The sequence below is a fragment of the Galeopterus variegatus genome, unplaced genomic scaffold (assembly GCF_000696425.1).
Source record: "Galeopterus variegatus unplaced genomic scaffold, G_variegatus-3.0.2 Scaffold119, whole genome shotgun sequence".
NCBI lineage: Eukaryota > Metazoa > Chordata > Mammalia > Dermoptera > Cynocephalidae > Galeopterus > Galeopterus variegatus.
In genome coordinates, this window is record NW_007726230.1 from 132,778 (window position 1) to 159,406 (window position 26,629).

The 26,629-nt window shown below is 51.1% G+C and overlaps 2 protein-coding genes across 4 annotated transcripts in view; both read left to right on the top strand.

The window, feature by feature from the left end:
* The window catches only part of VPS39 (vacuolar protein sorting 39 homolog (S. cerevisiae)), a 43,834-nt gene extending 39,894 nt beyond the window's left edge, over positions 1-3,940 (top strand). For all 3 annotated transcript variants that reach the window (XM_008587417.1, XM_008587423.1, XM_008587428.1), the window contains 4 exons: positions 196-345; positions 510-644; positions 889-980; positions 1,810-3,940. In XM_008587417.1, coding sequence (XP_008585639.1) covers positions 196-345; positions 510-644; positions 889-980; positions 1,810-1,885 — 453 coding nt within the window. In that variant the 3' untranslated portion in view covers positions 1,886-3,940. The remainder of the gene's footprint in view (positions 1-195; positions 346-509; positions 645-888; positions 981-1,809) is intronic.
* A 1,878-nt stretch (positions 3,941-5,818) lies between these two features.
* Positions 5,819-26,097, top strand: PLA2G4F (phospholipase A2, group IVF). Its single transcript, XM_008587437.1, has 21 exons — positions 5,819-6,034; positions 6,896-6,968; positions 7,621-7,757; positions 7,991-8,119; positions 8,645-8,685; positions 8,973-9,015; positions 9,616-9,682; positions 11,770-11,939; positions 12,065-12,178; positions 12,388-12,425; positions 12,688-12,823; positions 14,643-14,779; positions 15,058-15,280; positions 16,140-16,254; positions 16,473-16,610; positions 16,694-16,801; positions 17,944-18,138; positions 18,438-18,604; positions 19,474-19,660; positions 19,981-20,475; positions 25,837-26,097. The coding sequence occupies exons 1-20, from the start codon at positions 5,924-5,926 to the stop codon at positions 20,199-20,201; spliced, it is 2,550 nt and encodes an 849-aa protein (XP_008585659.1). The 5' UTR covers positions 5,819-5,923; the 3' UTR covers positions 20,202-20,475; positions 25,837-26,097.
* Positions 26,098-26,629: the final 532 nt, after the last annotated feature.

Sequence of the window (26,629 nt, forward strand, 5' to 3'; positions counted from 1 at the left end):
ACACTGAGGGTTGCGATCCGTTGCCGGACACGGAAAAAGACAAAAAAAAAAAAGGTGAAAATGATGAGTGTTAAATGTCCGATGACAGCTGTTACTATAGACCAACCCCTGTAATCTTTAGACATACCCAGTGCTAGGGGTTCTGGGAGGGGTGCTGCCAGCCTGACATGCATGGCTGGTGTCTGTCTGAGACAGGTGTATCTGTCCCTGCTTCGGATGTACCTGTCGCCCCCCAGCATTCACTGCCTGGGGCCAATCAAGCTCGATCTGCTGGAGCCACAAGCCAACCTCCAGGCCGCCCTGCAGGTCCTTGAGCTGCACCACAGCAAACTAGACACCACCAAGGTCAGAGGTTCTTCTCAGGGAAATGGAGGGTGTTTACAGGGAGCACCGCATGAGAAAAGGGGATGGAAAAAGAGACTAGGGTCTGAGCGCTCTGTGGCTTTAGAAGTTTCCTTAGTCTCACTCCTGTTCACTCACCCTGTTCCCATCTCTGTTCCTGTCTTTAGGCTATCAACCTTCTGCCAGCAAACACTCAAATCAATGACATACGCATATTTCTGGAAAAGGTCTTGGAAGAAAATGCACAAAAGAAACGGTTCAATCAAGTGCTCAAGAACCTACTCCATGCAGAGTTCCTGAGGGTATGGGCCTTCTAGACTCTAGGGTGGGCTTTTATTTTTTGTATGAAACAGTTTCTACATGTTCCATTCAGATCAAGGCCTTCTGTTCCTGTACAATGTAGCTCAAGCTGATCCAGTAGCCAACTTGACATTTAGTTGCAAGGTTTCAATCTGTAAAGGCTGAGATGAAACAGTGCCAGCCTCTGCCTTCTGTTTCTGTGTGCTGGATCACGGAACTTCTCCCCCAATCTCTCTGTTTTTCTAGGTCCAGGAAGAGCGGATTTTACACCAGCAGGTGAAGTGCATCATCACCGAGGAGAAGGTGTGCATGGTGTGTAAGAAGAAGATTGGGAACAGGTGAGCCTCCTCTGCACCTAAGCAGCATCTTTCTATTGAGGGTTCCCTGGGAGGTGGGAAATGCTCAGGATGGATTTCTGCCCTTTAACTGAGGAGGAAGTGTGGCTGCTATACCTCTCCTGACTACTTTGAGTTCTTGAGCCTTCAGAGAACAGTCTGTACTGGAGGTGGACTTTGAGAATTTAGAGACTTGAAATGCATGGCTTGGGGCTGTTGAATTCTTGCCCATAAAACTCTGGCAGCTAGAAATGATGATGTAGCCAGGGGGTTTATAAGAGATCTATGTAGGCAGAAAGTCATTATTTTTTAAAGATGAGCCTCTGAAGGAAGAAAAAGATCTTTGAAGCTGCTACCTCATGACCTGAGTAATCCTGATCCAGCATCATAGTGTGAAGACGTATGCTATAGTCCATCCCCTTTCCTTCAAAAAAGACTGATTTGTCCTTTTTCTTATGTGGCTGCAAGAATCCTTTTCTTTAGAAAGACCTAACTTGCTGTCCTTTGTCAGAATTAGCCTAAACTTGATGAGCGTTGGTGGCTGTCAGTAAGGCAGTACAGAGCTGTGGGTCGGTGCACTGCCCATGTGCCACGTGCTTTGCATGGATTGCTAACAAACATCCCCATGCATTCCAACTATGTGCAACTCATCCTCTGGTTATTTCACAGAGATGGTGGCTACAGAAATCCAGAGGCTCTCAGGGCGGGCCATGTTTTAGGGTTTGGGTGGGCTGCTTCTGGGATGGCCCCTGGGTAAGGTGCCTCTTACAGGTACAGGAGAAGTAGTTTGCTGGAGGCAGTCCTCAGTCCCAAGCCATCTTCCTTCCTACAGTGCATTTGCAAGATACCCCAATGGAGTGGTTGTGCACTACTTCTGTTCCAAGGAGGTAAACCCGGCTGACACCTGAGCCCAGCATTCCAAGGATTCAGCAGATGGACAGCTCAGCTATCCCAGAGAGGTGAAGGAGCAACCAGCATTAGGAATTGGAGGCTGCCACCACCAGGTGTCTCTCCATTTGGACATTACTGGCTATTTTACGCCCTGGAACATCTTTGAGTTAATCAGACTTGTTGTCTGGCACGGCCAGCTTTTTAGTAGAAAAAGAAATTAGTTGAACCTTATACCATTATGTTGTGGGCAATTCCAGAGAATTTAATTCCTGCTTGGACAGGAAGAGGTGCACTATCTTGCATTTTGCACACCAATCACCTGAATAAGAAAACTTATCTCAAGTTTTTGTAATCACAGGGTTGTTTATCGCAAGTTTTTCTGTTAAGTGCACAACTTCACAAGGACCCCTCAGCATAGCTGACTAGAGAGTCCTGTGAGATGATAATACTAGATCTACTCCATCTGCATAGACCAAACAGCTCATTTCTAACACCAGTTATTTCTGTGTCTTAGCTATACCCTGCTGGTCTCTTTAGTTTTTAGTATCCTTTTCTTTCTCACTATTTATTTTCTTCCTTTATTTCTCACCTCACCGCCCCACCCAGGCTTTCTCTCCCACTTTCCTGACACAGGGAATAACTAATACTTAAACAAGGTGAAATGAGAAGCAAGAGGAAGTCTCAGTTTCTAGGAATAAAATGATAATTGATTGTCAGATTCATTGTAAATAGATCCTCTCTGGCTGTATACTCTATGCCTAGAAGCTTAGGAGAGCACCGTTGTCTGCCTAGGAAAGGGCCTGCACACCTCCCCTCAGGGTTGGGTGTGACTGCAGCTCCTGAGGATGGGCCAGCACTGCGTTGGTGTGTGATCACCTAGGCACACATCCCACGGAGGCATCTGCTCCGGCTTCACTCACCAGCCTCTCGGGCAGGTAGGGTTAGTCCTTGTAAGCGGAGTTCTTTGTGCTTTGAGCACCTTTCTGTTTTCCAGCCGGTTTCCATCCACTTGCCTTACGGCTTAGCCTGCCATCGTGCCGGGCTTTGTTTTGCAGAGGTTGGAGGATTGTGCTGGGTTAGTGTAGGAGGGTGGATCTCTGCTACACACAAGTAATGATCAGATCAGGAACTAACACTGATATGATGCCAGGCGTGCTTGTGAGGTGTTTGGGACCAGCAGAGAGTGGTGCAGGATGGCAGGAGCAGCAGCACATGGGTTTGTAAAACAACTCACTGCCAGATCTTTTGAGCATGAGGGACCCTGCCAGAGGTGGAGTGTCTAGCATTGCAAACTGAGGACACACCAGGAGAGTGGTCCTGCAGCCTGTCCTCCCTGGGGTTTTTGCAGACTCGCAGTCTTGCAGTGTCTTTAATGGTGGTGAGGGTGTCTTTAATGGTGATGATGTCCAACACTGACACTGTTTCAGTGGCCTGTCCTTGACATACTGTGGTCCTTTTTAAGCTTCCGCATCGTGCTGTGTTCCCTGTCATAGGCCAACTTGCTGGTGGTAAGTAGACTAGGCTTCTCCTAGACATGCTTTCTGGAGGGGCTGGGGAAGACTGAGTGGGGGCCACCAGCACCATTCTCAGACAGGAGGAACTCTGCTCAGGTTTGTGAGGCGGGAGAGTGCTTCACGAGAGCCCTGTGGAGCAGCATGTGGAGAAGGAAAAGCCACCGTCCTGACTGGCCATGCCCACCTGCAGGAAACAGTGCTGCCGTGGCCCTGTCTGTGCCAGCTCGGACTGCACTTCCTCTGAGAGCTGCAGAGAAGCATCAGGCCCAACTTGCTGTACGCAGGAACTTGCCCGCCATGCCAGCCCTGCCTCCTGACCTGCTGCATTCGTATCTGCCATTCTTACAAACTGTGTTTGAAGCAATGGAATAAAGAGTGTGTGTTTTCTTCCCTCTGGTGTATGTACACCACCCTGTCTTCCCAAAGTCCATTCTTCCTTCCCTAGACTTTGCCCCCCACGGAGGTGTGGAGAAGGCTGGAGGTGAAGGCTCTGTAATGAGGACCGGTGAATCTCCCTTAACTGTTCCTCGTAATAAACATGGTCAAGCAAGAAACCAAGCCTATTTGGGCCTCTTTTTTTCCTCTCTCCCTCCTCTGAAGTTTGATGAAAATAACAATGAAAGGATAGTGATTTGGCTAAGAATTGAGAAGAATAAGCCAATATACAACTAAGGAAAAATGTCAATATAACACTTTCACATATGTCTTGATGCGTGCTGCCCAGTACAGCAACTGTGGCTATCGGCTGATGTATTGACACACAGGTGTAGAGCATTTTCATTCACACAAAGTTCTGGGCACACTGGAACTCTACATAATCCAGTTGTTTTCCCTCTTCACTTCACATAGTAGGGAAGGGCCTAGTGCCTCTTCCTGCAGTTCAGGCTGACTGGAGGAATTGGTCGGATTGAGGGACCCAGGGATGTTTGAGAAGTGGAGAAGTATTGGTCCACTGGCCAGCTCCAAAAAGGCAATTTGGTCCTTTTGTATCATCCCTGCCTTGAGCTGTCTGTGACCATCCTGAGTTTTCTGGGAGTGAAAAACATCTGGAACTAAGAGCTGTGACTTTTTGAGGTATACAGCAGATGACTTCCAGAGGGTGTAGAACAGCCCAGAAAGCACTCAAATCAGTCGGGCGCTTGGGCCCCGGTCTGGCTTTGCCACCTGCTGGCTCTGGGCCTCAGGCTCCTCTGGTGTGGACCCATGGGTCCCCTCTACATATTCTCAGAGATCACAAAGAGGGCTCGACTCATTTCTGAGACCCTAACCCAGGTCTTGGCTTCACAGTTGAAATTAAGAGGAACAGGCCCTCCCTTGGGACCCAGCCACCAGCAGTCATATCCCCTTTTGTTCTGGGAGTTTCTGGTCTGAACCTGCCCAGTTGGTTCATTTTGGGAGTTGAATCACCTCTTTTTTAAATGTTCTTTCAACCTCTGACTCTAGGCCTTGGGAAAGACGGCAGAGATGACTAAATCTTGGTTGAGGGACAGAAATGTATCTCCCAGTAGTTCTTTGCCCCAGAGATCCTTTCTTTCACTGGACACTGTGCCTGTCTTGGCTACCTAGATGGTCATGGTCCACAGAAAAGGGGACATTACATACCATCTGCAGCCTAGAGCCTGCAGTGATCAAAAGAGAACTCCCTAAAGCCTTTATTTCTAGTAGCTTTAAGCGTAGGCAGACCTGTCTTATCTGCTGCTCTTATTTGTACCACCTGACCATATTGCTAACTTTGTACCTTGACCCAGAAAGAAGTCCTTAGCAAAAGCCACAGGGAGTCATGAGGCTGTGAGTTTATTCAGGGTATGGATGGGCCCTCCTTACCTTTGTGTTCCTGGGCCTAGGACAGGTTGGCACACAGCAGGCTCTCAGTATTTGGCAAGTAAATGAGGGAGGCTGAGAGAGATTAGAAACATCTTTTACCCCATACTGGCCAGCTGCCAAAAAGAAAAAAGAAAACACGGTTGAGTCCAGATTAAATACTGAACCAGATTTCCATGCTTCTGCTTAAGAGCTGTGGGGAAGGTGGGACTTGAAGAATGGTTGGTTTTAGGCTTTTCCACAGCTGGAGGACTAGTTCCTGATCCAGCACTTACAAGCTGCTCTTCCATGGGCCAGCTGTGTCAGCATTGTCTACAGGGCTTGTTGGAAATATGAATACCTAGGTTCTATCCACACTCACCGAATCAGACCATCTGGGGGTGAGGCTCAGATGTCCATTTTTCACAAGCAGCCCAGTGATAACCAGAGGGCTTGGTTTGGGAACCAGAGTGCTAACCAAAGACAAGAGTCTCTTGGAGAGGGACTGAACTGCCTCCTACCTGAGGAAATTAGGCTCCAGTCACTTCCTGGAGCGTGTCAAACCCCACCTCCAGCTCCAGCAGGCCACCCAGCCCTGAGTCCTCAGCAGAGCAGGCAGCTCCACCCTTCCCACCCCAGTGCTACCTGTCAGACCTGAGCTAGCAGTGAGTGTAAGAGAGGACAGCAGGGTGGCTCTGGAAAGCAGGCAGGACTCCCTGCTGGGAACTGGGCTGCCCAGCCATGCTCTGGGCACTCTGGCCAAGGTGGCTGGCAGGCAAGGGGCTGCCCCTCCTGGGGGCTGTGCTGCTACGGAAGAGAGAGAAGAGGGGACCTCAGTGGAGGCACTGGCGGGTAACGTACCTGATCTTACCTAGGAAAATATAGACTGGAGGAATCTTGGGAGCTGTGGTCCCCTGTGAGGACTGAGGCCAGCCTGGCACTGGGTTTTGATTTAGGTTTCTTCCAGATAACTTGGCAGAGCTTAAATTAGAAAGTTTGGCCAAGACCTTGGCTCTTGAAAATAACCCTTTACAATTAGAAAATGGAGAGTGAGGTCATGTGACACTTGCCTTTGGTTGGTTGGTTTTTGCCAAGAATGTTTAGTGTGGCTGTAGAATGCACTGAGGGGTGAAGGAATAAGGAACTTGTTGGGATTTTGATGTGATGTTATCTCTCCTGAACCCAAACTGCAATTTCCTTAGTGACTTGTCAGACCAGTATGGCTGTGACTCTTGGCTTCCATCCACCTGCCCACTGCCTCCTAGGCTGTCTTCTAGCCTTTGTCGGGGAGCTAGAGGGTGTGGTGGATGGCAGCTTTCTCTCTTGATACAGTATTTGATCTCTTTGGACACATTACCCCAGCTCTCCCTGCAGCTCGCAAGCTACACGGGGGCACTGTAGTCTGAGGGAAATTTCAAGTTTGTGGCATGTGATAGCCATGATTAGTTCAGCTGGTCCGTGGTGGACCTTACATTTGAACCCAGGCCCAATGGATTCCAGGGTCCAAGCTTATCACCACAGTGCTAAACTCCCAATGCCTGGGCCTTGCCAAGGTCTCCCAAGTCCCCGGGATAGCGACATCAGTGATGTTGTGCCATGCTGCTGCTCCATGATGGGAAAAGGGGAAACCTGAGCTGGGAATGACTGGAGGGAGGGGACTAGGCCCCACACCCGGCTTCCTGGAACTGAGTACCCGGAGTTCTGTTGTTTCAGCGGGAAACCCACCCATACTATGACCTCCAGGTGAAAGTGCTGAGGGCCAAGAATATCTGGGGCACAGACCTGTGTGAGTGACCCCCGTTCCACTCTTTCTCTCCTTCCTTTCCCTGGGACCTCCTCAGAGCTCAGCCAGGGGTGACCTGAAGTGTGCGTGCGTGCGTGTGTGTGCATGTGTGCATGCATGTGTGCGTGCATATGTATGTGCATGCGTGTGTTTGTGTGTGCACGAGTGTGTATGCTAGTGCTGACCATCAAGGGAGGCAGCCCTGGGAAGGGGCAGACAGGCAGGGGCTGGAGGGAAGAGTTGTGCAGACTCTGGGCTCCTCCCTCAGTCTAGGAAGTGCCGCCCTGGGTGAGAGGCCTGCTGTCACCACAAGTTGCCACCTGTTCTCTGGAGCGTTCCATGCCAATGCTCACACTGGGAGGGGATTTATTGCCTGAATCAGGCAGTATCTGGAAATTATTCAACTGCCTGTGCTGCCACACAATCTTTTCCACTGGCCACTGCAGGATTTCTGTTCAGTTGGATGGGAGGTGCAACTAATCAAGATGAAGTCGAGGACACCAAAGCTCTCCCCAGCTCCCCACCCCACACCACATGGGCAGCCTGCTCTCTCCTCTCTGCTCCTTTCCCTCTGGCCCCAGCCTCCTCCAGGAAACCTTGTCAGCAATGGTAGCTTGAGGCTGAGGACCCCTGCTCCATCCCATTCCACCTGCAGTGTCCAAAGCAGACTGCTATGTGCAACTGTGGCTCCCCACGGCGTCCCCCAGCCCCGCCCAGACAAGGATGGTGGCCAACAGCAGTGACCCCGAGTGGAATGAGACTTTTCACTACCAGATCCACGGCGCTGTGAAGGTGAGGGCCATCAGGGGCTGGACCGTGCAGGGAGAGGTGCTCCTCCAGGGTGCTGCCCTTCTGTCCTGCCTTGGGCTGCGACTTCCTGCCCATGAGACTTTTCACTACCAGATCCACGGCGCTGTGAAGGTGAGGGCCATCAGGGGCTGGACCTTGCAGGGAGAGGTGCTCCTCCAGGGTGCTGCCCTTCTGTCCTGCCTTGGGCTGCGACTTCCTGCCTGCCCTATCCCCAGAACGTCCTGGAGCTCACCCTCTATGACAAGGATATCCTGGGCAGCGACCAGCTCTCCCTACTACTGTTTGACCTGAGGAGCCTCAAACCTGGCCAACCCCACATACACACCTTCCCACTCAACCAACAGGTAAGCCCCACCTGTGCTACTGGTGAGCCAACCTTGAGGAGAGGGGGCTCCGGTCAGCACAGGCCAAGCCTCCAAGACAGGCCCTCCTCCAGCCTGCAGCACTGACCCTATAACGGTTTCCCTCAAATACTTTCCCCCTGTGTGAAACCAACATGTGACTTCCCTGAGGGCAGAGTGGTTAGTCTGTCTCAGTCACTGCTGAATCCTCAGTGTCTAGAACAGCACCTGGCACACATTTTTGAATGAAAAATGCTCTGCTGTGTGGAGATGCCACTGTCCCTCCTGTGTCCATAACAAGCTGCAGTAAAGTCTCCTCTTTTAGTCCTGAGAGCCAAGCAGGGGTGGGAGGCAGAGATGGTTCCTGAGTCTTTTGGAATGTGGTTTTTTTTTTGGTGGCTGCACCTGGCCGGTGCAGGGATCCAAACCCTTGACCTTGGTGTTATAACACTGCGCTCTAACCAACTGAGCTAACCGGCCAGCCCTAGATCCTTTTAAAAACTGGTGCTCCCCACTCCCTCCATGTAGGATTCACAAGAGCTGCAAGTGGAATTTGTTCTGGAGAAGAGGTGAGTCCAGGCAGAGCTGATGTCTTCCCATTTTCTCTTGAGACTCACAGAGATTTGAGTCACAGCAGCTCCCAGCTGCCATCATCATGTCCTGTGCTGGCCTTGTGGGCCTGGCCTGAGAGGAAATGGCCTCGTCTTGCTACCCATTTGCATGTTGGCTGACAGGTCTACCCCACCACCAAGCCCAGCCATGCTCCCCAGGCTCTTGCAGCTGCTTTGGTCATCTTATTATTGCAACAGCCATCTCAAGCAGGCCAGATGTCCCATGAGCCCCTCGTCCTTTGCAGCCAGGTGCCTGCGTCTGAAGTCATCACCAATGGGGTCCTGGTGGTGAGTAGGGAAGGCGATCATGGTGTCCTGGTGGTGAGTAGGGAAGGCGATCATGGTGTCCTGGTGGTGAGTAGGGAAGGCGAGCTGTCTGGGGCTGGGGGCAGTGCACAGTCCATGACTGAGCCCCGTCCTGGTGGTGAGTAGGGAAGGCGATCATGGTGTCCTGGTGGTGAGTAGGGAAGGCGAGCTATCTGGGGCTGGGGGCAGTGCACAGTCCATGACTGAGCCCTTGATGCCCACTTGCCTCTGAAGGACACTCAGCCCCTCCTCAGAGGGAAGATGTGCTAGAGAGACATCTTCAGAGTTGAGGGACCAGAGGCTGTCTTGCACCTGGGAGGACAGCCCAGGACCCGGACTTCCTACCTTGTGCACAACACATTACTTACATTACTCCCTTGGGACCCTGGCTGCTAAGACAGCTGAAGGGGCCACTTCCTGAATCCTGGGAAGGGGCTGGGTGTGACCTTGGGGGCCACAACAGAAGACCCCTGTCCATAAGGCACAGGTCCTGAGAAGGCTGTTACCTGGACACATCCTGGTTGGGCTCTGTGGAGGGGCCCTGTGGGCTGTCTGGCTCCCACAGGCCTCTGCTTTTCCCAGGCTCATCCCTGTGTGAGAATCCAGGGCACTGTTGGAGGACATAGGACAGACTCGCATCAAGAGTATGGTGAGTCTGGCCCGTGGCCTTGAGTCTTGCCTTCTCTCCTGGGGCTGCTGATGTCAAGGAGGAGGATCTAGGGTAGAAAGTTCTTAAATTTTTCATTGCTTAGAGCTGACCAAGGATGGATTGCCCCTGAAGGCAGTGAATTTCCTGTCCCTGAAAGTGTTCAAGCATGGAGGTTGTAACAGTCCAGCTACTGGTCTACAACACCCACAAAATCTCAGTGGCCTTCAACAGGAAGCATTTATATAGCTCACACATCAAGTGTTCAAGCATGGAGGTTGTAACAGTCCAGCTACTGGTCTACAACACCCACAAAATCTCGGTGGCCTTCAACAGGAAGCATTTATATAGCTCACACATCGGCAGTCAGCTGGGGCTCGGGTAATTAATACTGGGCTTGGCAGGAGTGGCCTGGCTCTACCGCACGTGTCACTCACCCACCTTCTGTGACCAGCAGACCAGCCTGGGCATGTTCTTAGGGCATCAGCAGAGGTACAAGAGAACAAGCCCAATTGAGCAGGTGCCTTTCAAGCCTTTGGTCACATCCTGCCCACTGACTAACATTGGCCAAAACAAGTCACACGGTTGAACTCAAAGTTGGAGGGCAGGGAATACAGTTGGCCTCTTTAGCAGGAGGAGCTGAAGTCACATGGCAAAGAGCACGCATGCCTGTGGGGGAAGTGAAGAACCAGGGCCATCAGTGCAGTCTGTCACGGAGGGTAGCCACTCAGGAGACGGAATGCAGACCTGGGCTTGCAGCAGAGGCGGTGTGACAGTCAGGCCCCCTTCCAATGCTGGGAGTCACAGCCTGTGGGATGAGCCCTGCTGGGTAACACAGAGCATTTACTCTGAGTCAGGCACTCTGCTAAGCATTTTACATATGTTTTATCTTTTTAATCACATAACAACCCCCATAAAGTAGGTACAATCATCATCCTCTTTTAATTCATAAGATCAAGGCTCAAAGAAGAACATTGCTTAAGGTCTACCACCAGTAAGTGGTTAGGCCAGGACCAAACCCAGGTCTGTGACACTCCAGGATCTGTTCTCTTAATCAAAGATTATATTGCTTCCTCCTACGAATAGCACATCTCCACCCGAGTGCATAAACCCTGGTTTCAGTGAAATCCTACTTTCCTTATTTTCTCTAATTCCATCCCACCCCAGGGGCATGTCAAGTCTCAGGTCTCATCTAGTGCAAGGAAGGGCTGTAGGGAGTGTGACCCCCTCTGGACCTTTGCTCCTGAGGTGTCTGCCAACCTTGGACCCTTTGGGTCTCTGTTGCTTCCATGTTGTGCTTGGGGTCTGGGACTCTTCTGTGAGGCTGTCAGTGGTCTCCTCTGCCTGGATGTCAGTGCAGCCATTTCTCTCTGGGGTCTGGCCTCCTCCCCAGAAAGCTGCTGGGAAGCAGGGCAGGAAGCAGCCCAGCTCCTCCATGGCCCCCAGGCCAACCTCTTCGCCTCCCCCAGCCTGAGCTGGCCCTCCCCTGCTTCTCCAAGACGGAAATTCTCTCTGTACCCATCAATCTCATTCTTCCTTTTACCTCCTCTGCAACCCCCCTATGTTCTCCCAAGTCCTTACACCTTTGGAAACAAAGGCCACAACGACTTGCAGCCTATTTCTATTTTCTCTCTGGCCACAAACTTCCCCCAAGGCAATGAGAATAGAGTTTGAATGGGAGCAAAAGATGGGAAAACCACTAGTTGAAAACCAGCAATTAATATAACAATGAGCATATAATTAATTTTATATAGTTATATGCTTAATAAAATAATCTCAAAATCATCAGCCCCATGGGCAGGGGCAAGGGCCCTCTCTGTCCCTACTCAATGCCTTTTCTCCTTCCCTAGGCATTTGTGTGTTTCCCACCTTTCCCACCTTTCCCCAGTTCTGACCAAGGCAGGTTTCAGGACCCCGAGTGTCCTTCATGATGCTTTTTCTATGGCCTGAGTGCCTAAGAGCGAGCAGGGTGGTAAGCTGCCACTTCCTAGGGGAAGAGAAGGGAGGAGTTGTTGCTGTCCAGGTACTGCCACATGAGTGGCACACATACCTGCCCACTCTTACCCCTCACCTGGGCCCTCTGCTCTCAGGCTCCAGGCAGATCCAGCTGGCAGTGCCTGGTGCCTACGAGAAGCCACAGCTCTTGCCCCTGCAGCCTCCCATGGAGCCAGACCTCCCATCTGCCTTTACCTTCCATGTGAATCCAATGCTGAGCTCCCAGCTGCATGTGGAGCTGGCAGAGAAGCTCACAGTTCTACAGGTGAGTGAGCCACAGGCCAAGGGAGGGATGATAGAATCTTTCCAGCCAAGAGGCATTCCAGAGCCACCCTGGAGGCACATTTTCTTCCACGCTGGAGAGCTCCTTGGGTGTTTTCTTCTCCACAGAGCAGCCCGAGTGCTGAACAGGAGGCTCAGACTAGCAAGCTGACGGAGGGGGGCATTCTGCTCTCCTCGCTGCCCTTAGGCCAGGAGGAGCAGCGCTTCATGGCCCTGGGGGAGGTAAGGTTCTGTTTGGGTGCTGAAGGGACCCTTGCCTGCTCTGCAACCCCCAAGAGTGGCCTGGGGGAGAACTCTGGGAGGGGGGCAAGAGCAGGCCAGCCCAGAGCTCAGCCGCAGTTACCAGAGCAACAGGGGCTGCAGGTGGAGAGCAGTTTCTCTGGGAGAATCCTGCTCAGCATGTTCAGGGATGGGGCTGCTGTCTCTTTCAGGGCCAGGAGGTGGCTTTGAGTCTGAAGGCAGAAGTGAGGTGAGGTGGGACGTCATGCAGAAGGCCTCCTGGGGCTGGGCTGGAAGTGTGGGGAAACACCAATGTGTTCTGCTCTCCTGCCCACTCGGCTCAGGCCTAGGGACCACGCCTTTCCCTCCCCGCTTCTTGTACTGGTGGGAAGTCCCTTAGGACCTTTTTTGAGAGGTTCCACAGAGTGTGGATCTGCTCCTATGAAACACGGGCTGGGCCTGAGGCTCTCCTCCACTGGATAGTCACCCAGTTCCCACCCCACTTATGGCAGATCTGGGGACCTGGACCTGCGCCTTGGCTTTGACCTTTGTGACGGGGAGCAGGAGTTTCTGGACAAGAGGAAGCAGGTTGTGGCCAAGGCCCTGCAGCAGGTGTTGGGATTGAGTGAGCCTCTGGACGGTGGCCAGGTATGGAATGGAGGAGGAGCCAGACCCCAGGGTTGCTGGGACCAAATCCAACCTCTTCCCTTGAGAGGACTGTGTGGCTAAGAGGTGACAGGAAGCCTAGAAGAAGTCTGGGGAGCAGAAGAGGAGGTAGTGGGCCTGCTCACCTGAGCTTGGCACAGTCAGGAGAGTCAGGACCCCTGTGGAATGAGCGCTGAACAGCCCTGGCCAAGGGTGGATGTATCAGTCTGCTTGGGCTGCCACAACAAAATACCACAGACTGGGTGGCTTAAACAATATAAATTTATTTTCTCACAGCTCTGGAGGCTAAAAGTCCAAGATAAGGTGCCATCCATCGGGGTTGGTTCCTGATGGGGCCTCTCTTCCTGACTTGTACATGGCCGCCTTCTCACTGCGTCTTCACATGGCCTTTTCTCTGTGCAAGTGCAGGGGGAAGGGAAGGGGGAAGGGGGAGGGGGAAGGGAGAGGGGGGAGAGAGAGAGAGCACTCTAGTGTCTGTCTCTCTTCTTATAAGGACACATGTCCTATGGGATGGATTAAGGCCCTACCCTTATGACCTCACTTTACCTTTATCACCTCAATATAGGCCTTATCTCTAAATACAATTGCATTGAGAATTAGGGCTTTAACATATGAATTTGGGGGGACACAGTAGAGTCAGTAGTAGTCAAAGGAAATTGGAAGTGGAGGATCCGTATGATCCACTGAGCAAAGAAACAGTCGGCCTGTGGCTGGGAGTGTGGAGAGACAGGCCTAGGGCCTAGGGTAAGTCAGGAGCAGGCTGGTGGCTCCTCTGGGCTGCATGAGAGCTCAGAGGATGGAGCCTGTGCCCAGCGCTGACCAGGTGAATAAGCCCAGGTTGTTCGTTCCGTCAGTAGGCGTGCCCATTCTGTGCCAGATATCCACTGTCTCATCCAGCACTCTGTAGCAACAGTGCCCTTGGTGAGCAGTAGCTAGGGAGCAATTTTTCAAGACAGAAGAAGAAAAGAGGACAGGGAAAGGAACTGAAAGTCTGGGGTGGAATGAGGCAGACCTTCGTGGAAAAGCTGAGCAGCTGAAAAGCTTTTAATATGATCCCACTAGGCACCTGTGATCCTGAAGAGGACCTTAACGTCTGGGTGCCTCTCACGTCTGGAGCATGTCCAGGCTGCTTGCTGGTCTTTGTTACTTTAGCTCAGTGGTTCTCAACTGGAGGTGATTTCATCCTTCCCTCCCCAGGGACATTTGTCAATATCTAGAGATATGTTTTATTGTCCCTTGGGTGGGCAGAGGCAGAGGGATGCTACTTGCATCTACTGGGTAAATGCCAGGCATGCTGCTAAACGTCCTACAACACACAGGACAGCCTCCAGAACAAAGAATTATCCAGCTCAAAATATCTATAGTGCTGAGGTTGAGAAACCCTGATTTAGCAGTTTTGGGTGAATTAAATATATCTCCTGCGTACATATCTTCCTGGTATGATGGTTAAGAGCCATCTCTGGAGCCATACTGCTTGGTTTTGATAGCTAATCACTTACTAATTGTATGATCTTGGGCACATTATTTAACCTTTCTGTGCCTCAGTTTGCTCATCTGCAAAATGGGATCTCATTGGGCTGCTGTGAAGACTCGGTGAGAAAATATATGTATGGCTCTCTGGGCACATTATTTAACCTTTCTGTGCCTCAGTTTGCTCATCTGCAAAATGGGATCTCATTGTGCTGCTGTGAAGACTCGGTGAGAAAATATATGTATGGCTCTCAAAATAATGTACAAGCAATCATATGTAAATGACAGTGGTAGTAGTAGTTGTTGTTATCATCATTATTCTTGTGTCCAGGTGCCTGTGGTGGCTGTGTTGGGTTCCGGGGGTGGAACTCGAGCCATGTCTTCCCTGTATGGCAGCCTGGCAGGGCTGCAGGAGCTTGGTCTCCTGGATACTGTGACCTACCTCAGTGGGGTCTCTGGGTCTACTTGGTAAGTGAGGTAGGGTAGGGCACAGACTAAAGGAGATCCATGAAGAGGCAGGGGTGTGGCCTGGTGATCTGATGGTGTTGCTGAGGAGGGGCTGGGGATCCTGCCTTCAAGGGAGTCAAGAGGGGCAGGAAAGGGCTGAATCCTAAGGGCTCCTCTGAGTGAGAGTGTGGGGTAGCAGGTGCATGTGATGCAGAGGGGGGTAACTCACAGACTCCTGCATCCCTCTCTCCTAGCCATGCTTCCCTGCCCTAACCCACAGGTATTCCCACTGTCCCCAGGTGCATCTCCACACTCTATAAGGACCCAGCCTGGTCCCAGGTGGCCTTGCAGGGCCCCATTGAGCATGTCCAAGCTCGGGTCTGCAGCAGTAAGATGGGGGCAATGTCCACAGAGCAGCTACAATACTACGCTCAGGAACTGGGGATCCGTGAGAGCAGCGGCCACAGCGTGTCCCTCATCGACCTCTGGGGCCTCCTCATCGAGTATTTCCTGTACCAGGAGGTAAGAGAAGAGCAGGATGTAAATGCACATGGCTCCTCTCTATCCCTTTACCACTCAACTTGTTTCTGCCTTATCCCTCAGGCTAAGATCTGAGATTTGCAAAGCTGGCCCTGAGGTCTGAGCCGTCCTGGGGGAAAGGGGTGAGACACCAGGGTGGCTGACACCATTTCACTTTGCTGGCTCCTAACCCCTGTCTGCATATTAGAATCACCTGCACAGCTTTTCAAATACACCAATGCCTGGGCCCCACTCCCAGGGATACTGATTTTAGTTGGTCTCGGGTAGGGCCATAGCACAGGTATGTTTTGAAGGTGATTTCAGCATGCGGGAGGCACAGCGCCATGCCCTCTCGTTGGCCAATGTGGCCATGACTCACGCCACCTGGCGGCTGCTCCTAGAACTGCAGGCCCAGCCTGTCCTGGGCAATGAGAAGATCCAGAGCGGCTGAACCACTGGTGTGTGGTCATCAGTTGTGGGTGCATGTCACAAAACATTCCTCATTTCTAAGTAAAGAATCTACATTTTCTGGTGACTTACTATTTGCATAAATTAGACTGGATTTTCAGCGATTCCTTTAAAAATGTAACTCTGACTCCCTTGCATTCTGCTATGATTTCTCAAATGAGAAAGAAAGGGGAGGGTGTTCCTATAGCCATGGAATTATACAAAATCCACAGTGGCTTTACCTCTGCTTCAGCTTAGAGTCTGTCCCTTAGAAAGCTGTCTCTGCAGCTCTGGCCTTGTAATCCAAAGCTCACTTATGGGCATGCCACACCCTGAAGGTTATTGGCCTCAGGCCATGGGGATGGAGAACGAGAACTCCCAAAAAGCTGAGCTGCCTCCCTTCTTTCCTGTCCAGAAAAACCCTGCCAAGCTGTCTGACCAGCATGAAGCGATCAGCCAGGGTCAGAACCCTTACCCCATTTATGCCAGCGTCAACGTCCACACCAACATCAGTGGGGAAGAATTTGCAGGTGCCTGGGTGTGGAGACAAAAGAAGGAGGTAGAGGAGGTGGTCGGTAGGAGGATGTAAGAACACAGGTCTGTCAGGGTACAGATGGGAGGTGGATAAACGGGCCTTGGAGCACAATGGGGTTGCTGCCTCTGTTCTTGGCAAGTCAAAGATTCCTGCTTGGGCACAAGGGCCCCAGTGGGAAGCCCTGGGTGACTTTCTCTTCACTCGGGCCCTCAGAGTGGTGCGAATTCACCCCGTACGAGGTTGGCTTCCCCAAGTATGGAGCTTATGTTCCCACTGAACTCTTTGGCTCAGAGTTCTTCATGGGACGACTGCTGCAGCTCTGGCCTGAGCCCCGGATGTGCTACCTGCAGGGTAAGTGCAGGCTGGAGGGTGGGAGACAGGCAGGTGCCCAGGCCAGGCCCTAATATGGGATGGGGTCCTGCCTGTTTCGTCAGGTATGTGGGGCAGTGCCTTCGCAGCCAGCCTGGATGAGATCTTCCTGAAGACTGCTGGCTCTAGTCTCAGCTTCCTGGACTGGCACAGAGGCAGTGTAAACATTACAGGTGAGGGTAGAGACCCTGACCCCACTTCCACAACCGCTTTCCAGCAATAAGGCCCTGGCAGAGGTATGGAGAGGTAAGGGAGGATGGCAAAGGACTTGGCTATCCCACTGGATTCAGGGAATTCCTGAGGAAATGACTTCTAGCTTAGGGTCTCTAGATGCCCAGGGGTGTGATGAGGCCACACCTTCAAGTTCTCTGCTTTGGGCTCCAATTAGGTCAACTCAGCCCAGGCCCACTGGGTATTCGGGTGATACTCTGTCCACACCCCTTCAGTGGCTCCCCTTCGGCCTGGTCCTTAAGTGGCCTGTGAGAGCCCTACTGCACAGAACACCTTTCCCACCTTCCTTCCCTGTGTAACTTTTGCTCATTTCTTAGGATTCAGCTCACTGTTTTGTCAGAAGTCTTCTCTTTTCTACTCCATCCCCCCAGGCTGATTGCGAGTCTTGCCACTATAGTCCCATAGGACAATAGTGTGCACATACCCACAGTTGTTCTTACCTTGGGGTGTTGTTACAAATTATTATCTCTTCATGTGACCTCCCCCCACCGCCACACACACACACAAAGTTGGCTGTGAACCCTGGAGGGCCAGGACCAGGCTCTATTCACTTCTGCATCCCTCATGCCTAGCATAGTACTGCATGTAGTAACTGCTCAGTGAGTGTTTAATGGATGGAATTCTGAACCGAAGTTGTATATACAACTTTATTTTCAAAAGGGTGGGAGATCAATTATTATTTAATAAATCCAGTGTCATAGGCAAGTTTCAAAACATGGGGGATAAAAAAGAAAAAGTCATTTAAAAGGGAGTTCTATGGAGTGGTGGTCAGAGGCCTGGGAGGTGGGTTGGGGGAGGAGGAGGGATGCAGGGAGGACTCACAGTGTGTGGGGGTGGACCCCTGAGCTGTAAGGGTAGCTAGACAGAGGAGGGTACCACTTCTTACTGCACTTCACTGTCCCCACTCCTACCTAGATGACTGTCAGAAGCTGCAACTGCATGACCCTGCACGGCTGCGAACTAGGCTCTTCACCCCGCAGGGGCCCTTCTCCCAGGCTGTGTTGGACATATTCACCTCCCGCTTCACTTCTGCCGAGAACTTTAACTTCACCCGTAGCACTTCACTGTCCCCACTCCTACCTAGATGACTGTCAGAAGCTGCAACTGCATGACCCTGCGCGGCTGCGAACTAGGCTCTTCACCCCGCAGGGGCCCTTCTCCCAGGCTGTGTTGGATATATTCACCTCCCGCTTCACTTCTGCCGAGAACTTTAACTTCACCCGTAGCCTCTGTCTGCACAAGGACTATGTGGCTGGGAGGGAGTTTGTGGCCTGGAAAGGTGGGTGCTGCCTTGTGGGGGAGGTCAGATCCCTCCTGCCTGTGCCTCTGGCTCCCTGGGGTCAGCCCTGGCTTTTGTCTGGGGGTCCTGATGCCTAGGGACTGATGGGGAAGGACTCTGATTACTGTGCTGGAAGGTGGAAAGCAGGGCCAAGGTTTGGGGTGGAAGACCCCAAGGCTGTCAGAGACAGAGGGAGAAAGCGCTCTGCAGAGAGGATGCGAATGGGAATGCAAAAAGAAGAGGGCTGCTAGCAAGAGCTGCTGTCTTTCTCCCTGTGCGCGCACACGTGCACCTTGCAGACACGCACCCGGACGCCTTCCCCAACCAGCTCACTCCCATGCGGGACTGCCTGTACCTGGTGGATGGGGGCTTTGCCATCAACTCTCCATTCCCACTGGCTCTGCTGCCTCAGAGAGGGGTGGACCTCATTCTGTCCTTTGACTACTCCTTGGAAGCCCCTTTTGAGGTGAGGGGGGAGGTGAGGTGGGGCAGCTCCTGAGGTGAGCAGAGGGGAGGGGAGGAGGAGGAGGAGGAGAGGGCTCTGCTGAAGGGCCTGGCTGCGTGCTTGGGGATCGCCCTTTGGGGACGGCCTGGGTTCTGCTCTGAGGGTGGGGTGCCCTCTGATCACTGTTAGCGGTACTGGCCTCCCCAGCGGGAGGAGAATTGCTGAGATTGTGGGAGGGGTGGGCAGAGGGGGCCAAAGAGTCCTCAGGAGGCTTCTATCCTGGTCAGTAGAAGACCCCCTATTCTAGACCCTGCCCATTCAGGATTCCCTGGGTCTGGGTCTGCATCTGGGTCGGCTGTCCTTTGTTACTACGGTAACAACACAGCCACCAGAGTCCTCTCAGGCAGACTCCAGCAACGACTCCCTCAGACTCTGTAGGGCAGCGGACAGACACTGCCATCCGGATGTGGGTTCTAGTTGTGATGCTGGAGCAGCCCATCTCTCTTTGGCCTCCTCTTTGTCCTCCTGGGTCCGATGAGAGCCTGGGATTGGAGGACTGATGAAGCCTCGTCCGCTGCTAACCTTCTGTAATCACTGAGTGTCAACCTTGTGAAATCGGAATCAGCCCCCTAACAAGGAGAAGAGAGAGGTCCGAGAAGGGAAGGCCATGGGTAGTTATGGGAGGAATGACAGTGAGAAAGATGGTAGAGGCACTAGATTATTGATTGTTGGTCATAATTGATTATTGCTAATCTTCATAACAACTGCACTACATAGCTCTTCCCATTTTTATTTTACAATGAGGAAACTGGCTGAGAAAGGTGCGAGTGCAGGTGGGGGCAGGACCAGGGTGGAGGACTGGCAGGTCAGGAGCTTGCCTCCCCGCCCAGGTCTTACAGATGACAGAGAAGTACTGCCTGGACCGTGGAATCCCCTTCCCCAGAATTGAGGTGGGCCCTGAGGACCTGGAGGAGCCCCATGAGTGCTACCTGTTTGTCAAGGCCAAAGACCCCCACTCACCCATCGTGCTGCACTTCCCGCTTGTCAATCGTACCTTTCGCACACACCTGGCCCCAGGTAAGAGGAAGCCCTGGGCCTGGGTCTGACTTACAGAGCCTGGGAGGTGATGGGATGCTATTCTGAGAGTAGCTCCCCTGGACAGTGTACCAAAATGTGCCTCCTAGAGGACTTGAGCTGACCACTGCTGTTCTCTGCTTCCTGGACCTCAGCACCCACACTGGACCATCTCCTCCTGATGGCGTGAGAGCTGAGATGTGGGCCCAAGCAGGGCCACACAGAGCCAGCCAGATGTCTTGGGGCAAGGCAGGCTTCTGGGCTGTCCCAGCCAGTTCCACAGAGTGCCCAGCCTGGCCTCTCCTCTACATCCTCACCCACAGGTGTGGAGCGGCAGACAGCTGAGGAGAAGGCCTTTGGTGACTTTGTCATCAATGGGCCAGACACCCCCTATGGCATGATGAACTTCACCTATGAGCCCAAGGAGTTTGATCGGTTGGTGGCCCTGAGTCGGTACAACGTCCTAAATAATGCGGAGACCGTGAGGCACGCCCTCCGGCTGGCTCTGGACCGGCGGCAGGCTGGGGAGAGGGCTGGGGGCTGAGCCAGGCAGGAGTTGGAGGACTGTGACAGAGAGGAGAGACCGTGGGGCTCTAGGCCAGGGCTTGTAGACGGAGGAGTGGGGGGACTCTGTGGGGCTTCCACTTTCCCTCTCTCTAGGACCTGGCTTGAGGTTCCCCAGGTCCTGGAAAGCTCTTGCCCGATTGCAGCTTGAACTTGGGGCAGGGCCCGCCTCATGTGTTTCTTAGAGAAGACGGAGGAATACATCTCTCCAGGGGCTCTTGGGGTGGAGAGCAGTGTTATTTTACAGTGATGAGGTGGGGAGGCGCTGTCAGAGCCCACATATGTTAAAAACCATTTATTTTAGTAAGATTTAGGTTTTGGTGCTGAAACAAATAAACAAAGTATATATATATATATATATATATAGGTTTTTGTTTGTTTGTTTGTTTTTGTTTTTAAAAACGATGACCAGTAAGGGGATCTTAACCCTTGACTTGGTGTTGTCAGCACCACGCTCTCCCAAGTGACCCACGGCCCAGCCCTTAGAAGAAAATTATATAATAAAGGCCATTTAATTTTTTTAAAGTCTCATCATCAGTACTAGGTAGAAAGCTTTGGAAATGTAAGTGGTAAAAGCAGGCAAGGTTGGGAGAAAGAGACAAGAAAAGATAAAGGGAGGAAATATGAGTAAGGCAGAGGAGAAGAGGCAGGGCACTCCCCAGAGAGGGGCAGTTGGGTGGGGAGAGGGTGAGTGGGTGCTGCAGGGAGCTAGGTCAGCTGCTCTTGAGATAGGCTCCAGCTGATTCGCTGGTGTTTACAAGTCCTTTCTGCCTCTTTATCCTCTGACCTCAGAGTGATGGGTCTCACCCAGGCTGCACACGCTGGATTCACGTGGGGAGCTTCAAGACTACTGATGTGTGGGCCAGCCCGGTGGTGCACTGCTACAGTGCGCTGCTTGGGAAGCGTGGCGGCGCTCCTGCCGAGGGTTCAGATCCCACATACAGACCGGCCGCTCACTGGCTGAGTGAGGTGCGGGAGCAGCACTGAGGGTTGCGATCCCGTAGCTGGTACCGGTCCGGTATGGGCGTGACACTGAGGGTTGCGATCCGTTGCCGGTCACAAAAAAAAAAGACTACTGATGTGGAGCTGTCCCTGCGTGGCCTCCTGCAGGGCATATTCCTTGCCCCACCAACCCCACCCAGTCCCTCTGGACCTGGATGCTGTGGTGTTTGCAATAAGCCCAGGTGGCCTCTGCCTGTGTCTCCTCTGGTTCTGGTTGGTGCCTCTGAAGCCACCCCTCACTTTCCCTGCTTCCCCCGGCCTCTGCCTTCCTCAGCTCCCTAAACACCACCCGGATTTTCTGGGGGTACCTCAAGGCATCTAAGGGCCTGTAGACTTTCACTTCCATCTTGAGCTCCAGGAAAAGCTGCACTCCATCCCTTCCTTTCCCTCCCCACCCCCATGTCTCTATTTATTTACCATCATTTGGTATCAAATTGTCCTCTTGAGGGGTGATAGAGTTTGGGTATGTTGATGATAAAGTTTGGGTATGTTGTCCCCCCAAAGGATTTTCTGGGGGTACCTCAAGGCATCTAAGGGCCTGTAGACTTTCACTTCCATCTTGAGCTCCAGGAAAAGCTGCACTCCATCCCTTCCTTTCCCTCCCCACCCCCATGTCTCTATTTATTTACCATCATTTGGTATCAAATTGTCCTCTTGAGGGGTGATAGAGTTTGGGTATGTTGATGATAAAGTTTGGGTATGTTGTCATGTTGAAATCTTGGCAGTGTTGGGAGCAGTTTGGGTCATGGGGGTGGATCCCTCATGAATAAATATTCTGGGCAGGGGAGAGGGTTGGGAAAGTGGGGTGATTTGGTTAGTGAGTGAGTTCTTGCACTATTAGATCCTGCAAGTGCTGGTTGTTTACAGGATCCTGGCCCCTCTCACTCTCTTGCTGCCTCTCACCATGTGTGCATCCCTCGGCTGCCTGCTGCTTTCTGCCATGAGGCCAATACCAGATGCAGTTGTCCCAGAATCATGAGCTGAATAGACCTCTTTTCTTTATAAATTACCCAGTTTCAGGTATTCTGTTATAGCAACACAAAAATGGACTAGTACAAGGGGTTTTGTAGCAAGTCTTGTGTCTTGAGACACACTTGTCTGTTTACCATGCTTTTCTTTTCCCCCTCCCCTTTCTTGCTTTCTGATTCACTTCTCTTTTTTCCATTATCCCCCCTCTGCTGTTGAAGGTTATACATTCTATTTCTAGTACTCTGGTGATTCCTCTTGTCAACTTCATTGAAGTATAATTTACATGCAATAGCCTGCATCCATTCTAAGTGCACAGTAAAGGTACAAGAGTAAGTGTACAGTTCAATGAATGCTGACAAATTTATATACACATAACCACCACCACAATCAAGGTATGCAACAGTTCCATCACCCCCAGAAGTAATCTTGTGTTCCATCCCAGTCAGTCTCCCCACCCCTGGCCTCAGGTGACCACTGATCTGCTTTGTCTCACTATAGATTAGATTTGTCTTTTCCAGAGCTTCATACAAATGGAATGTATAATGTGTACTCTTTTATGTCTGGCTTCTCTCACTCAACACAATGCTTCTGAGATTCAGTCATGTTGTTGTGTCCTCAGTAGTTCATTCCTTTTTATTACTGGGTAGGAATTATATGGATATACCATAGTTTGTTTATACATTCCCCTGCTGCTGGAAATTAGGGTTATTTGCATTGTTAGCTCTCCTTAAGCTTTTAATTCTTAAGCTTTTATTTCTAAAAAGTTCATTTTAAAAAGGCAGTCAGTCTCTATTTTCTCCCCCTAAACAAGACAAGTAGCTTATCATGCTTTTAGTTTCCTGTGTTTCTTCTCCTACATCCTGCTGCCCTTTTCCCCAAACTTTATAACTACCTGGAATTTTATTTTCAATGTATTAAAAACTTCAAAATAGGAATTTTTACTTTCACTTATAATATATTTTATTGATTTATTTGCTTGCCATTGCTTCTTACAACTCCTTTTTTTCTTTTACATTTATTTTTCTTTTTGCTGGAGTACAAAATTGAATAATTCTTTAATGGAGGGTCTGTGGATCGTAAACATTCTGAGTCCCTGTATGTCTGGAATTGTCTTTTCTTGCCTTGACTTATTAATACTAGTCTGGATGAGTATAGAATTTTTGCTTCAATCATATTTGCTCAGATATTAATGACTTCTTGCATTATTGCCTACAAGTAATCTGATGTCAGATGGATTCTCATTCTGTTGTAGGTATTTTGTATTTTTTCCAACTTTTAGGGCTTTGTCTTTGTCTTTGATTTTTAAAAGTTTCACTATGATTTTTCTAAAGTGTGAGCTTAAAAAAATTATCAGTGAGCTCTTTCAATTTCTGGTTTCATGTCTTTTTGAAGTTCTAATAAATTATCTCCCAATTTTATCAAAAGCGCTCTTCATTTTCTTTTTCTGGAATTCCTATTAAATGGATACAGGAATATCTGAATCAATGCTCTATATCCCTAAACTTCCCTTTTATACATTCTTTCTTTTCACTGTGCTGCATTCTGAGGGATTTTCATAGCATGATTTTCTAGTTCATGGATACAATCTTCACCTGTGTCTAGTCTGCTCCTCTATCCATCTTTTGGGTTTTTTTAATTTAACTTTTGACTATCACATTTTTCTTTTCTTTCTTTCTTTTTTTTCTTCTTCGTTCATGGATACAATCTTCACCTGTGTCTAGTCTGCTCCTCTATCCATCTTTTGGGTTTTTTAATTTAACTTTTGACTATCACATTTTTCTTTTCTTTTCTTTCTTTCTTTTTTTTCTTCTTCTTTTTTTTTTTTTTTCCTGGCGGCTGTTAGGTAGAGGGATCAAACCATGGAACTTGGTGTTAACAGCACCACACTCTAACCAACTGAGTTAACCAGCCAGCCCCTCATTTTTCACTTTAATTTCTCTAATAGGATCTTTTCCAAAACTACCTGTTTGCATTGCAATAATAAGCTTCACTCCTTTAACTCTGATGATGATAATATATGTATTTTAAGGTATTTTCATGATTATTCCATGAACTGTTTCCTTGGGTAGGGTTCTTGTTTGTTGCCTCTCTTTCATGGACTTTGCCTTCTTTAAATATTTGGAANGTAACAACACAGCCACCAGAGTCCTCTCAGGCAGACTCCAGCAACGACTCCCTCAGACTCTGTAGGGCAGCGGACAGACACTGCCATCCGGATGTGGGTTCTAGTTGTGATGCTGGAGCAGCCCATCTCTCTTTGGCCTCCTCTTTGTCCTCCTGGGTCCGATGAGAGCCTGGGATTGGAGGACTGATGAAGCCTCGTCCGCTGCTAACCTTCTGTAATCACTGAGTGTCAACCTTGTGAAATCGGAATCAGCCCCCTAACAAGGAGAAGAGAGAGGTCCGAGAAGGGAAGGCCATGGGTAGTTATGGGAGGAATGACAGTGAGAAAGATGGTAGAGGCACTAGATTATTGATTGTTGGTCATAATTGATTATTGCTAATCTTCATAACAACTGCACTACATAGCTCTTCCCATTTTTATTTTACAATGAGGAAACTGGCTGAGAAAGGTGCGAGTGCAGGTGGGGGCAGGACCAGGGTGGAGGACTGGCAGGTCAGGAGCTTGCCTCCCCGCCCAGGTCTTACAGATGACAGAGAAGTACTGCCTGGACCGTGGAATCCCCTTCCCCAGAATTGAGGTGGGCCCTGAGGACCTGGAGGAGCCCCATGAGTGCTACCTGTTTGTCAAGGCCAAAGACCCCCACTCACCCATCGTGCTGCACTTCCCGCTTGTCAATCGTACCTTTCGCACACACCTGGCCCCAGGTAAGAGGAAGCCCTGGGCCTGGGTCTGACTTACAGAGCCTGGGAGGTGATGGGATGCTATTCTGAGAGTAGCTCCCCTGGACAGTGTACCAAAATGTGCCTCCTAGAGGACTTGAGCTGACCACTGCTGTTCTCTGCTTCCTGGACCTCAGCACCCACACTGGACCATCTCCTCCTGATGGCGTGAGAGCTGAGATGTGGGCCCAAGCAGGGCCACACAGAGCCAGCCAGATGTCTTGGGGCAAGGCAGGCTTCTGGGCTGTCCCAGCCAGTTCCACAGAGTGCCCAGCCTGGCCTCTCCTCTACATCCCCACCCACAGGTGTGGAGCGGCAGACAGCTGAGGAGAAGGCCTTTGGTGACTTTGTCATCAATGGGCCAGACACCCCCTATGGCATGATGAACTTCACCTATGAGCCCAAGGAGTTTGATCGGTTGGTGGCCCTGAGTCGGTACAACGTCCTAAATAATGCGGAGACTGTGAGGCACGCCCTCCGGCTGGCTCTGGACCGGCGGCAGGCTGGGGAGAGGGCTGGGGGCTGAGCCAGGCAGGAGTTGGAGGACTGTGACAGAGAGGAGAGACCGTGGGGCTCTAGGCCAGGGCTTGTAGACGGAGGAGTGGGGGGACTCTGTGGGGCTTCCACTTTCCCTCTCTCTAGGACCTGGCTTGAGGTTCCCCAGGTCCTGGAAAGCTCTTGCCCGATTGCAGCTTGAACTTGGGGCAGGGCCCGCCTCATGTGTTTCTTAGAGAAGACGGAGGAATACATCTCTCCAGGGGCTCTTGGGGTGGAGAGCAGTGTTATTTTACAGTGATGAGGTGGGGAGGCGCTGTCAGACAGTGTTCTAGCCACAGGGCCTACCCCAGACACAGAAGGTCTGCAGAATGGTCTTCAGACCCTCACCAGAATGGGAGCGGAGAGAACTGAGGTACAGGCTGCACTTACACTGAGACTGACAGCAGAGATGCATCCACCCATACTTCCTGCAAAGCTGCCCAAGCCTGGATCCCACCTTGAGCTCCTGGACACAGTGCTGTACAGAATAAAGAGGGCCATATGGTTGCCAGTCTGCATTGTGACTCCATTGTCCTGCCTGCTAACTCTCCTTCCTTTTGGCCTGCCTTGTCCACTCTTCTCTGCTCAGCCTCCAGAAGCCTGTGGGATGATGGCCCATCCTGGCCAGGCTGCAGGTGGTGGGAGTGCACAATGTCTGCCTGCTAATTTCTTGTGCCTTTTAAACATGGGCCACATGCTCTGGTCACACCTACAGCTGCCCCCTCATGCAAATAGTCTCACCATTCCCAGGAGCTAGAGGGGTGTGTCTAGAAGGCCATCCATTCATCAGGGGCAGAGTGAATGTGCACATGCATGTGTGTGCACACGTTCCTAGTGATGGCGGGGTGGTGAGCAAGGGATGGGCAGTGGTGGAGAGGGCCTTGCCCAGTTCCTGCCTCTTTCAAAGATATATCTGATGATCTGGGGAAGTCTTTTTCCCCCTCTTCCTCTTTCTTCTTTCCCCTGACCCACCTGGGACCCTCCAAATATCTAGAGCCTCTCCCATGTGGGCAGATTTCAGTTTTGCAAAGAGGAGATCTGTTCTGGCCAGGCCAT

Bases quoted from the DNA above. Each gene is read 5' to 3' on its own strand.
- PLA2G4F (XM_008587437.1), top strand. From the start codon at position 5,924: ATGCTCTGGGCACTCTGGCCAAGGTGGCTGGCAGGCAAGGGGCTGCCC. The intron at 12,426-12,687 runs GTGAGGTGGGAC...CACTTATGGCAG, and splicing joins AGTCTGAAGGCAGAAGTGAG to ATCTGGGGACCTGGACCTGC. The intron at 16,255-16,472 runs GTGCCTGGGTGT...TCGGGCCCTCAG, and splicing joins CAGTGGGGAAGAATTTGCAG to AGTGGTGCGAATTCACCCCG.